This window comes from Populus alba, chromosome 1, assembly GCF_005239225.2.
Source record: "Populus alba chromosome 1, ASM523922v2, whole genome shotgun sequence".
Taxonomy (NCBI): Eukaryota; Viridiplantae; Streptophyta; class Magnoliopsida; order Malpighiales; family Salicaceae; genus Populus; species Populus alba.
Genome location: NC_133284.1, coordinates 54,062,828 through 54,077,327, shown reverse-complemented (window position 1 = coordinate 54,077,327; position 14,500 = coordinate 54,062,828). Strand labels below are relative to the sequence as shown.

The window sequence follows — 14,500 nt, the reverse complement described above, 5'->3', positions numbered from 1 at the left end:
CTTTGAGGTGGGCGACTTTGTATACCTGAAACTGCAACCTTAGTGACAGACGTCGTTGGCATTTCGCAGCTCTTTGAAGCTGTCACCCAGGTACTTTGATCCATATAAAATCACTGAAAAAGTTGGACCAGTGGCTTATCGGTTGGCTTTGCCTTTGATTTCTTTAATTCACAACGTCTTTCATGTAAGCATGTTGAGAAACATGTTTGACCCGTCACTACCATCTCGACTCAGCTTCCTCCTGTGACTGATGAAGCTGTCATTCTTCCTCAATCTGAGACCGTTCTTGATGGTTAAGTCATTCAAAAAGGCAGATACCTTCTAAAAAATGAGGTTCTAATTAAATGGAAGGGAGCCTCGGTAGAAGATAAGTCTTATCTTGCATTTCCTTGCGGACAAGGAATCTTAAGGAGGGGAAATTGATATGATTATGCATGTAGAGGGACTGGCACGTAGGTGTGTGCGTGCAGAGGGACACATACGAGGGGTGTATGAGGAATGGTCTTTGCTGGTTATTGATGGTTGCTGGAAACTAGTGTAGTGGGAGGATACTTCTTTATTGCTTACTTTCATATCCTTGAGCATGTTGTTTAACTTTCCAAGTTTAGTGGGCTATAAAATATAGCCAATAGGTTGTTCTTGATTATGCAGATAATAATATAAAATCCTTCTTACTTTTGTCTCTTCTTCTCTTCTTCCCTGACTCTTTTATGGTTGATAGTAAATTAGTCATCACTGGACCAGTAGGAACACAGAAAATCAAATGGTCTCTTTGAGTCTGTTAGCGACTGGAATTCTAAGAATTGTGGGGCTAGCTTTGGGTTGATTTTGGAAAGGAATACGAGTTGATTTCAAGTGACTTTTTGAGTCGATTCGGAACTGTCAAGTTGAATTTTCTAGGCAGATCACGAGTGATGAATGGATATTATATCAAATGTCTATTTGATTAAAAAACTTTACGTTTAAAGATGGAATTTATATTATTTTCAATGATAATATTATTAATGCTTTTCCATACAAAATTTATTACAAGAAAAGGTAACTCCATTACAAAGCTTGAATTTATATTATAATCTGGCAACTCCATATATTATTCCCATGCACCGAAGTACTTCAACATGCTTGAGACCGGAAGGGTTCACGTGCGATCAAGCGACTTATAATCAAGACAAACAGTACTGATCAAACCAGACATCTTACTTCCGGTTGATGTAGCCAACACTATGATCATTAAACAGTTGTGTAAACAAATTCTTTAACATAGTCATACAAAGCCTTGGCTTTTGCAGGATCAAAAAGCTCCACACCATGGAAGCCATCCTCATCAAACCTTGCAACCACGTCCAGTCCACGCGACTCTAACATCTTCACCAATTCCTTTTGCTTGTCAACAAGTATATCCCCACCGTATCCTCTAAAGAAACACCTTGGCAGCCGTTCGATTTTGTTCTTTTCAAGAGACCCGCCAACAATGGGATTGCAATACTCATGATCACGATCGGTATCTTCAGGCAAAGACAGAGCCCACATCTTATCACTAGTAGCCAATGGCAAAACCGGATCATCGATCAACCTCTTCTCTGATTCAGTCCTGGTGACAGCAGAAAAATAGGGGACATTCAATATCAAACCAATGATTTTCAAGGGTTCGACATCAATATTCAAGGCAAGCAAGGTTGCATGGTAAGCGATATTGCCACCAGCACTCATGCCCATCAAGAAACACCTTGAAAAGTCAAGGTATTCTTTAAACCAAGGTTCACAAGAAGGGCCGTTGATGTCCAAAACTTGTTTTTGGACCCACTTGATAGACTCCATAGCATCTTCATATGCAGCGGGAAGGCGATGTTCAGGGGCAAGACGATAGTCAACAGACAGGACGAGAGCGGGGAAGTGAGAAGCCATGTCACTGCATGTCTGATGGAAAGCAAGATTTGCAGCACTGTAAAGAACAAAGCCACCTCCATGATAGTAAATAATGAGAGGGAGTTTGGTGTTTTGAGGGGGATTTAGAGGGCGAAATAAACGAAGAAATGTTTTGTTGTTGGGGTTTAGAGCGATGTCTTTCGAGAGCGAAAGTTCTTTGGAACCTGGAGTTATTTGTTCTGTTGGTGGTACGTCAGGAAATGGGCTGTTTCTAGTGAGTGAGCCATCTGGATTCTCCACAAAATTGCAGAGATCTGTTAACTTGACAGAGGAAGCTAACATGGTGGAGACAAGGTAGTAATCTAAGGGAGATGAAGAACAGTATACAAGAGGAGGAATTAATAGAAGGAAGGGAAGTGAATGGATTGGTAGTCAATGTTGAAATATTTATGGAACCACGGAGCAGGAACCTTTGTTGAAGATGCTGGTGTCTATGAGAGTTATCTTTTATTTCTTTGCATTTATCTTTGAAAAATTCCGCGACGCCACAACAGTCAAACTTGTATTAATATCTCAAAATTATCTGTTGATAAACTCTAAAAATTTAATTATCTGTTGATAAAATAATAGGTGAATGATATTGTCATTTTCTAATCGATAATAACACTCCATTCATTAGAAGTTTAAACGATTTTCTCTTTTTAAATAAATTTTAAAAATACAAATCACACATTAATACAATTAAATTATAGATGAAAACAATGAAGTTAAAATAAAATAAAAGACAAAATCAAAATTATGTGTGGTAGTGGTGTGCAAGACAAGATAACTCTCTTTACATCAAGTTTGGTTGCTAATGGACAAGTTAAAATAAAATATAATTTTTTATTTTTATTTTAATATGTATTTCTATTAAACATACATATTTAAAAAAGAATTAGATTTTTTTTTCACAATAATGTATATTTAATAATAGCATAATAATACTAGTTATAAAAAACCAGAAACACTGTTGTTGTTGATTACCGGAAACACTTGCATGGTGGACTGTTTGGTGATCATGGATGGCTGCACGCCGTGGAGCTAGGGAGGACCTAGAAGACTTCTTGTTGTAGCTTTGCCTTAGCGTCTTGATATCAAATACCCTAATTAACCGGTGATGGTGAGGTTCCATATAATTCCATATGATGAGTCGTGAGAGCTGCAAATTCATATAAATTTGATTCTTGTTGATACCAATTCGAATGGAAAAGTACTTGTGGAATGCTTTGCTAACGAACAATTACTGATTTGGCATTTAGCATGCAATAATGCGAAAGTTCATGGGATTTTAGCTGTTCATGAATAAATTAAACGGGTTAATTATTTTAGCTTCTACATAGTTAAAATTCGATTATATCATCATGTACAGAGCTCAGTATAAAAGTTAAAAACTATTTTAACTAACCATAGGATTTCTTATAAGTGGTCAAACAAAACGCAGAAATTAAGAGGGTGTTGAGGAATATAATATTTTGTTGTTTTTTAAAGATTTTTTGTTTAGAAATATATTAAAATATTATTTTTTTTATAATTTTAAAAAATTATTTTTGATATCAACATATCAATACCATCTAAAAACATCAAAAATATTAATTTAAAATAAAAAAATTTATTTTTTTTTACAAAACACTTTTAAAATCTAAAAAACAAATGGAATCTTGGAAAAAAAATTTAAAATACAAATCCGAAGGGGGAGGGTTGCCGGCTATTGTCTGTTTATAGAGGAAGATGAAAATGAGCTAAGAAGAGTCATTGTTGGGTTTTAATTGCTTTTAAAATCATATATGAAATTTTATTAGCAATCACAATAAAATTGCCAATGAATTTTTTTTATTCAATCATTGTTTCCATATGAAATTATTTTTAAAAAATAAAAACATTATTCATGACAATTTATTTGCTTATGGCACCGGCATAAATAGAGGACCTTTTAATCAATGTCCCAGTTTTTTTACTTGAGCTCCGATGATGGCATCACTTAAAGAGGATTGAAGCTTACAAGCACACTTATGGTTCTGACAAAAACAAGTATTACACAAACATTTCTTGCCTATACACCAACATCCTTGGCCTGCACAGTCTGCATTTTTATTGCAACGCAATGTAATCACGGTGCTTCTTGCTTCTCCTACATGTGAACCTTACAAACACAAGTGCATAATATTTTATTTTTTTTAATGAAAGGTATAGAATAATATTCGTTTGTGTGTGAATATTAGAATGAAATATGAGAGAGAGAGAGAGAGAGAGAGAGAGAGAGAATAACAAGAAACAATGATTAAAAGTGCAAAGAGCAAGAAAGTTAGCTTGAATGAAGACTTCTCCATCTCTATTTCTTTGCTATGAAAATACCTTAGAGATATGTAAATGTCAATTACTTGTTTTATTTTTTATGCAATGAATAAAGGATAGGCTCTCCCATTGTAACGTCAATGCTTTTCGTTTAACTTTCCAAGTTTAGTGGGCTATAAAATATAGCCAATAGGTTTTCTTGATTATGCAGATAATAATATAAAATCCTTGCTACTTTTGTCTCTTCTTTTCTTCTTCCCTGTCTCTTTTATGGTTGATAGTAAATTAGTCATCACTGGACCAGTAGGAACACATAAAATCAAATGGTCTCTTTGAGTCTGTTAGCGACTGGAATTCTAAGAATTGTTGGGCTAGCTTTGGGGTGATTTTGGAAAGGAAAAAACTTTAAATTTAAAGATGGAATTTATATTATTTTCAATGATAATATTATTAATGCTTTTCCACACAAAATTTATTACAAGAAAAGGCAACTCCATTACAAAGCTTGAATTTATATTATAATCTGGCAACTCCATATATTATTTTCATGCACCGAAGTACTTCAACATGCTTGAGACCGGAAGGGTTCACGTGTGATCAAGCGACTTATAATCAAGACAAACAGTACTGATCAAACCAGACACCTTACTTCCGGTTGATGTAGCCAACACTATGATCATTAAACAGTTGTGTAAACAAATTCTTTAACATAGTCATACAAAGCCTTGGCTTTTGCAGGATCAAAAATCTCCACACCATGGAAGCCATCCTCACTCATAGCCAATGGGAAAACCGGATCATTGATCAACCTCTTCTCTGATTCAGTCCTGGTGACAGCAGAAAAATAGGGGACATTCAATATCAAACCAATGATTTTCAAGGGTTCGATATCAATATTCAAGGCAAGCAAGTTTGCATGGTAAGCGATATTGCCACCAGCACTCATGCCCATCAAGAAACACCTTGAAAAATCAAGGTATTCTTTAAACCAAGGTTCACAAGAAGGGCCGTTGATGTCCAAAACTTGTTTTTGGACCCACTTGATAGACTCCATAGCATCTTCATATGCAGCGGGAAGGCGATGTTCAGGGGCTAGACGATAGTCAACAGACAGGACGAGAGCGGGGAAGTGAGAAGCCATGTCACTGCATGTTTGATGGAAAACAAGAGTTGCAGCGCTGTAAAGAACAAAGCCACCTCCATGAAAGTAAATAATGAGAGGGAGTTTGGTGTTTTGAGGGGGATTTAGAGGGCGAAATAAACGAAGAAATGTTTTGTTGTTGGGGTTTAGAGGGATGTCTTTCGAGAGCGAAAGTTCTTTGGAACCTGGAGTTATTTGTTCTGTTGGTGGTACGTCAGGAAATGCGTTGTTTCTAATGAGTGAGCCATCTGGATTCTCCACATAACCGCCGAGATTTGTTAACTTGACAGAGGAAGCTAACATGGTTGAGATAAGGTAGTAAATTCTAAGGGAGATGAAGAACAGTATGCAAGAGGAGGAATTAATAGAAGGAAGGTAAGTGTATGGATGGTAGTCAATGTTGCCAAAACAGTCAAACTTGTATTAATATCTCAAAATTATATGTTGATAAACTCAAATACTTTAATGGCTACAAAAACTTCAGTACCCTTGCTGCTGTGTAGCGATATCGAGCGCCTCAATATTTTCCACATGGATGCATGTATACAAGCAGTGTGTCGAGCTTATTTTTAACCTATAACAATATTTCTTTGAAGATTTTTCTACGATTTCATGTGAGTTCCTGATAATTTTTCCGTACCTTCATACAACTAAAAAATTAAATAATTATCTAACATATAAATTTTATTTTTAAACTAATTGAAATTGTTTACACATCATCATTACAAAAAGTCATTCAAGACAAAAAGATGATGGAGAAACATTGATTTGTTGGCTGATAAATGGTCCCCAGAAAGACTATTTTTGGCTAGGAGATAAATGACGAGTGGATCTGCCTTGATGGAGTGTTTTGGTCACTACTTTACAGACAAAACTTCCAGCCTCCAAGGCTGAAAATGTTGGATAATATCTCCAAGTGGGTTTTTTTTAGTATTTACGTCCATGCAAAAGTCTCATCTCTTATTAAAATAATAGGTGAATGATATTGTCATTTTCTTTTTCTAATTGATAATAACACTCCGTTCATTAGAACTTTAAACGAATTTCTTTTCTTAAACAAATTTTAAAATACAAATCATATATTAATATAAGAAACTTATCATTATAAAACAAATAAAACATTTAAATATACAAACAAATTATAAATATTACAACAAATATCAATAAATTAATTTAAAATATAAATAAGTCAGTTTGTTTACTTGGTGGAGTGAAGCTTGATAAAAAATAAAATCATAAAAACATAAGGCAGATTGTGGTGGCTTGACTTGTCAAGATTGGGGGTATTGGATTTCGTTGTATGGAGGGGGAAGGGTTGCCAGCTATTGTTTGTTTATAGAGGAAGATGAAAATGAGCTAAGAAAAGTCATTGTTGGGTTTTAATTTCTTTTAAAATCCCAGAAGAAATTTTATTAGCAATCATTATAAAATTGCCAATGAATTTTTTTATTCAATAATTATTTCCATATGAAATTACTAAATAACATGCAAAACTATGCGGCCACACACAAATATATACCACCTCATTAGTAAATATTATAGATTATTATTAAAGAGATAACATTTTTACTATTTCTCTTTAAATCCTCTTAACAACCATATTATTATTTTTTTTAAAATAAAAACATTATTCATGACAATTTATTTGCTTATAGCACCATCATAAATTAATAGAGGTCCTTTTAATCAATGTCCCGGTTTTTCTACTTGAGCTTTGATGATGGCATCGCTTAAGGAGGATTGAGGTGTACAAGCACACTTATGGTTCTGACAAATACAAGTCTTACACAAGCATTTCTTGCCTATACACCAACATCCTTGGCCTGCACAGTCTGCATTTGTATTGCAACGCAATGTAATCACGGTGCTTCTTGCTTCTCCTACATGTGAACCTGACAAACACAAGTGCACATTAATATTTTATTTTTTTAATGAAAGATATAGAATAATATTTGTTTGTGTGTGAATATTAGAATTAATTATGAGAGAGAGAGTGGGGGAGAGGGAGGGAGGGAGGGAGAGAGACTAACAAGAAGCGATGATTAAGAGTGCAAAGAGCAAGAAAGTTAGCTTGAATGAAGACTTCTCCATCTCTCTTTCTTTGCTATGAAAATACCTTAGAGATATGTAAATGCCAATTACTTTTCTTTCTTTTTTATGCTGTGAATAAGGATATGCTCTCCCATTGTAATGTTATATAGACAAGGTTATGGGACTAATAATGGAAAGGTATATCTTAGTAGATTACATACCTTTTATTTCTATATCATATAATCTATAAATTATAATAACATACCCAACATATAAGGTAAATATTAAGGAGGGAAAAAGAGACTTTCACAATATAAGATTTCAAACTTAACTTAAGATAAATATTTATTCATGGATTTATGTTACATTCTAAATAGTTATGTGTTTAGATAAAATTTGCCAACAAGATAAGATTTTAAATTTGAATCATATCCAGGCCAATATATGGATCAGATCCAATACTTAGACTATTGTTGATGCATGAATTGTTCAGATTATGTGAATTCGTCATTTTATGGTTTCTATATTATGCCTTTTACCATTTAAACTATATATATATAATATATATATATATATATATATATATATATATATATATATATATATATATATTAAGAATATTTTTAAAATATTATTTTATTGAATTTCACTTAATTCTTATTTTGTTCTTAAATAAGATAATATAAATATTTTTTATCATATCAACAGGTGTTTTTTTTGTACAACCTATTATAAAAACTTATTTTCAAATTTTAATAAGTTGATTTAACATGAACACTATTTTTTGTTATCACTAGTTCATTTGTTTGCAATCCACCGAGGGCTGAACATGTTTTTAAAAACATTAAAAAAACAATTATTAAGAGCACAAAAGGTTTTTTTGCAATGTTTATAAACTCAAGTAAGACGATAAATCTTTAAGAGCTAACTTGATATGAATTGGTTTATTTAATAGGTTTAAAGGAAACTTTGATGACTTTTTTATTTTAAAAAAATAATGTTAAACAATAAAAATAAAAACTTAAGGTAAAAAATAAAAGAGAATTATTATTCTCAGCAATCCAGGATATGAGGTCAAAAAATATCATACATAGAAAACCAGTGAAACATAATTCTCAGTAATCTAGTATCGAATGATAAATTATCATCATTATTATTTTAATAATTATTATTCTCATCGTTATTATTCTCATTACTAATATTATCATTATCATTACATTACAACTATCATCATTACTATTATTATTAATAAGTAGTAGTAATAATAATAATAATAATAATATTATTATTATTATTATGACCACTATTATTATCATTATTATAGTTGTTGTTATCATCGCTATTATTATAGTTGTTTATACTATTGTTTACAATTATTATCACCACCACTATAACTAATATTACCATTATTTTTATTTTTATCATTGTCATCATCATTATTGTTGTTGTTGTTATAAGCACAATTATTATTATTATTATCATCATCACAATCACAATCATTATTATTATTATTACTATTACTATTACTAATACTATTATCATTATCATTACTATTATCATTACCATTAATATTACTGTAACTACCAAAGAGAGATCAATATTTTTATTATTATTAATATAATTATCACAATTATTGTTATTATTATTTATCATCACCATAATTATTGATATCATAACCACTATAGTAATTATAATAAAATATTATTATTATTATTACTACTACTATTATCACTATTATTGTTGTTGGTGGTGGTGGTGGTGGTGGTGGTGGTGGTGGTGTTGTTGCTGCTGCTGCTGAAATAACAAAAATCATAAACCATAAAAACTCTGACAAAAGGGTAAATGAAACAAATAAAAAATCAAATGAAAAAAAATATCAAACTAAAATAAATATTATTACCATTGAAAAAAATTATAAATTTGATTTGAATGATAAAATTAAAAACTATAAAAACTCTGACAAAAAAGACAAAGGAACAAAAACTAAGAAATCAGAAGTATAATGATCGTATTGAAAAACATCATATACACAAATTAGAATAAAAGAACTAAATTATAAGCAAATAAAACTCTAACAAAAGAGAAAATGACTAAAATAAAAAATCAAATCTAAGGGGATGGATTCTAAAACACCAACCAAAAATAGAAATAGATTTAGAAGGACTGAAACTATAAAAGAAATAAAATAAAATAAGAAATTAAAAGAATGAGGGCTGAAATGAAAAACAAAACACATGATAAATTATAATTGAAGGACAAAATTGAAAAAAAAACTTCTATAAAAGGAATAATGATGAAATAAGAAAATCAAAGAATGAAGATTGAAATTGAAAAACAACAAACAAGAAGGACAATTGTGCACTTTAGCTATCAAGAGAGAAAAAAAAAATCAATCACCAGTAGCAATTCAACCACTATAATCCTATACACGTCACCCCATGTGAAAGAGGACATGGCTAAGCATCCAAGAAGATGGCAAATAACTAGATTTGACCACCAAATAGTGTATATGCGCCACCTGAATGGCGTAGATACCACTCACTTGCTAAGGTGTATAGAACTCGCACCAGTAGCTTTTTAATTAAAAACAAAACATGAAAATACTAAACCATCTCTCATGACCCTCTTAATTATACAAAATACTCATATGAAAATATCAAAATATCCCTAAAAGCAAAGCTTATTTTTTATCTTTTATCTTTTCTAAAGTTACAAACGTTCTTTCATTGTACATGGAAAGTGAAAAAACCTGAAACACCCTTGTCCAGTAACCTAATATATTTTTGGTCTTGGAAGCAGAGAAGTATTTTCACCGTTACAAAACTTGTGAAAAGTTAAGAAAAACCTTTGTCAACAATTCTAAATCTTATTGACTTTAGGGATAAAAAAAGTATTTTTTACCATATTAAAAAAAATTGAAAAGACGAATACACCCAAATAATCTTTTAATAACCACTAAGCCATAGAAAAAGACTACAAAAACCCTCAGCTCAAAGGCTTAAATTTTATCTACTCAAGGGTAATAGGTAATTTCACTATAGCAATCCATAATAATATGTATATAGAGCTACAGTGAAACCCGCACGCTTTTTAGCTTTTATTAATATAATTAAATAAAAAATAGTTTCAAAAAAGTAAAGTTTTTAAATCTAGTTAGAATAAAATTAATATCATGTGTAACCAATTAATTAACTACATAGTAATAATATAATAATTTTATGAAAAGTCATTGATATAATCACCCAAGAAAGAAACCATCAAATGATAAGCACTTTTGTTTTAAAATTAAAGATATAGTAATAAGTAATTTAGAATTTAGAATTTAATTAAAAAGGAAAATATTTTAGATTCTTAAATTTTAATAATTGGAAAAAAAATTAATTAAAAACAAGTAAGATAATGTAACAATTTTTTTTAAATAAAAAAGTGTCATATTCCACTTCTTCTCTTGATTTAGCCTGCATTGATTACACATTAATATATCAAGCACAATTGTTCTTCCTCTGGAAACTTTTGAAAACCTAAATCTTGATCTAAAATTTTCTTCTTACTGCATTTTTCTCGCATTGTTTAACACCAACTAGACTTGTTACCATTATTTTTATTATTATCGCTATTATTACTGTTATAATTGTCGCACCCGACATCGCGGCAGCCCTAAAAATAATTCTCTTGAATTATGGAAAAAAAAAAAAAAGAACAGATTTCTGGCATCCGGTTCTTTTAGGGAAAAATGTCTTGTTTGAGGAGTCACCACCTAGTATTATGGTCACTAGGAACCCTAAGTGGTCAACAGAGATTCTATGGCTCGGGATTGGTTACGTAAAAGAGAAGATATTATCACCCCTTAAATGTTCTGCCTGAGGCAGACTGCATTGCTGGTTTTGTCTTAAATTGCTAAATATTTATTAATTTATGCTGTGATGATTTGTTTATAATATTCTTGACTCTGGCGCCAGTGAATATTCGAGCTCGAATAATTCCAACTCTAGCGTTGGTAAAAATTCGTAGCTACGAAAAAAAAATTAGATTAATGTTTTTTATTCCCTACTCTAGCACCAGTGAATAAATAAATAAATAAAAATTTATTTTTACGCTTGCACATATTTTTTATTTTTCTAGCTAAATAAAATAAAAATACAACGAATAAAAATAATATAAATTTAAACCGGTATTTTATTTCCGACTCTGGCGTCAGTGAATGAACCAATAAAATTTACATTATTTTTATTCATGCATACACATTTTTTATCTTTTTTATTTTTTATTTTTCTGTTTTTTTTATTTTTCTATTTTTTTCTTTTTTGGGGGACTGGGCCCAGCTCAGCCCAAATGGACTGGGCCCAGCTCAGCCCAAATGGACTGGGCTGGACCCAGCAGGCCTAGCCGGGTCACAGGCTTGACCCGGCTGGCCATTTTCTGTTTTTTTTTACCCGCAGGCGTGCGTGAACCGCTCACGCACGCCTGTTACAGCAACATGCAATTAAAATGCAGGGAGGGGCAATGCAACTTACCTGTTGCTGCACTTGAAGACGGGGACGACAACTGACCAGCGTTACTCTTCTCTGTGACTGCTTTCTGTCTACTCCTTTGTTTTAGCTTTCCTTGTTCGGTTGTCTTCTTCTTCTTTTTTGTTTCGGTTTGTTCCCCTGCTCGTCGTCTTCCTCGCTCGTCTGCGTCCGTCTGTGTTGTTCTTCTCGTCCACTGGCTCTGTCCTCTTCTTTTTCGTGTTTCTCCTCAGTTCTTCTTCCTTCTCTGTGGCCTTCTCTGGCTTATAAAGCCAGAGAATGGCCTTTCTTCACGAGTTCGTGCCTCACGATCGTGAGGCACGAACGCCTCTGTTTCTGTGAGAAGAAACAGGGGCAGAAAACTTGCCCCCCTCTGTACAGTTTCTGTTCTTTTTCTCCTTTGTATAATCCCTTTTGTTCTGTTTTTATGCCCTGTGTTTCCCCTTCTTTTTTTGTATTCCCCTCCTCCTGTTCTTTTTTCCCGTCTCTCTTCTTTTTCTTCTTTTCGTTTCCCTCTTTTCTGCTCTTCCTGTCTCTCCTCCTCTGTTTCTTTGTTTTTTTACGTTCGTCCCTTTTTCTTTCCCCAAGTCTACTGGTTTTTTTCAACCTCTCCCCCCTCTCTTGTGACCTTCATTCTCTGGCTTTTATAGCCAGAGAACAATCCGTTTCTTCCAACCATTGATTGCAGGTGTAATGGCAGAGGCGGGCGTCCGTTTGAAGAAGATGAACAGCGTATCCACAGACGGCACCGTTTTGAAGTTTAATGATTATTTTCGTTTTGGCCCTTGCATTTTTAAAAGGTTTGTAATTAAGCCCCTAGTTCAAACTGTAATTGGCCCCCTGCATTTGCGTGCCATTTTCAATTGAATTCTTGGATTTTAATTTCGCAACTTGGACCCCAAATATTAATATTTCTTCAATTAAGTCCCTGATCTCATTAATTTAATTAAATCCAAGTCCAATTAAGTCTCAAAACTTATCAATTCTCCAATTAAACCCTTAATTGGATTAATTAAATTAATTCCAAGCTTAATTAAGTCTCAAAACTTATTAATTCTCCAATTAAATCCTTGATTGGATGAATTAAATTATTTTCAAGCTTAATTAAGTCTAAAAATTTATCAATTCTCCAATAAAACCCTTAATTGGATTAAATAAATTAATTTCTAGCTTAATTAGATTAATTCCAAAGTTTAATTAAACCTCAAACTTCCAATCATATTGCCCTTAACCCAAAATTTAATTCATTCTTCATTTATTTCATTTTACTTGTTTTTTCATCATCATTATTATTTTTTTCATCAATTGTTTTTATCCTTTTCAATAAATAAAATAATAAAAAAAATAAAATGGTCAAAAAATGGGTTATGACAATAACTATTACTATTATTATAACATACTATTACTATATATTATTATTACCAGTATTATTATTATCATTTTATTATTACTATTATTGCCACTATTATTATCATAAAATATATCATTAATACTACAATTATTATCACTATCACTATTATTATTATTATTATTATTATTATTATAACAAACTATTATTATTATCACTATAATTAACGTTATTATCATTATTAGTAGTAGTACTTGTAATATTGTTAATATCATTATTATTACTATTACTATTACTATTACTATTACTATTACTATTATTATGACAACTACTATAATTACCATTATTAGTATTGTTGTAACAAAAAACTACAAATTTAATTTGAAAAATGAAATTAAAAACTATAAATTTTTTAACAAAAAGACAAAGGAAACAAATAAAGAAATCAAAAGAAAAATGACCAAACTAAAATTAATATTATCATTATTGGAAACAAAAATTGTAAACTTGATTTAAAGGATAAAATTAAAAACTATAAAAACTTTGATAAAAGGACCAAGGAAAAGAATATGAAATAAAAAATAGAAGGACTGAATTGAAAATTATATATATATATATTATAATTGAAAGATTAAATGGAAAATAAATAAAACTTTTAAAAAAAAAGAGAAAAGGATCAAAATTAAAACTAAAATTATAGATTATGAAACACCAACAACAATGAGAGGTTTTGAGGGTAGGATAGAGAAATGAAAAAAAAAAAAAAGATTATTAATGATAACCGACCATTTCCAAAAGACATGTGCTACCCATCACGGAGACACAATAAAAATAAATAAATAAAAAACACAACCGAAGCATATTGCTGGAAGGTGTCGCCCACAATGTGCGGCGCCTTTCACGTGCCAACAATGCTTTCAATTTAAAACAATAATAATTAAATATTAAATTACATTATTACAGTTGACCAAACCAACAATTACAAAAAAAAAAAAAACGATATGAAAAGATATCAATAGCAATGTGTCAATGGCGTGATTTTTTAACCCCAATATAAAATATATAATTTTATTGTACATAAAAAAAAAAGTAAAATGTCTAAAAAGACCCTTGACTATAGCTAATGTTTTTTTTTTTTAAGGTAGCAAAGTCATTTTACTATGTAAAAGCATGATGAAAAGACAAAGATATCATTGAACAATTCTCAAATGATAAATGAATTAAAGAAAAATACTATTTTACCCCTAAAAAACAATAATCTAAGAGTTTTTT

At 31.2% G+C, this 14,500-nt stretch overlaps 2 protein-coding genes across 2 annotated transcripts; both read right to left on the bottom strand.

Annotated features, from left to right (window-relative positions):
• Positions 1 to 984: 984 nt before the first annotated feature.
• LOC118035905 (probable carboxylesterase 8) lies at positions 985 to 2,356 on the bottom strand. Its single transcript, XM_035041579.2, has one exon. It carries the CDS (start codon positions 2,206 to 2,208, stop codon positions 1,231 to 1,233), a length of 978 nt encoding a protein of 325 aa, XP_034897470.1. The 5' UTR covers positions 2,209 to 2,356; the 3' UTR covers positions 985 to 1,230.
• A 2,277-nt stretch (positions 2,357 to 4,633) lies between these two features.
• LOC118035906 (probable carboxylesterase 8) lies at positions 4,634 to 5,781 on the bottom strand. The gene has a single exon (XM_035041580.2). The coding sequence runs from the start codon at positions 5,642 to 5,644 to the stop codon at positions 4,880 to 4,882; it is 765 nt and encodes a 254-aa protein (XP_034897471.1). The 5' UTR covers positions 5,645 to 5,781; the 3' UTR covers positions 4,634 to 4,879.
• Positions 5,782 to 14,500: the final 8,719 nt, after the last annotated feature.

Excerpts from the sequence above, each read along its gene's own strand:
- LOC118035905 (XM_035041579.2), bottom strand. The coding sequence starts at position 2,208 with ATGTTAGCTTCCTCTGTCAAGTTAACAGATCTCTGCAATTTTGTGGAG.
- LOC118035906 (XM_035041580.2), bottom strand. The coding sequence starts at position 5,644 with ATGTTAGCTTCCTCTGTCAAGTTAACAAATCTCGGCGGTTATGTGGAG.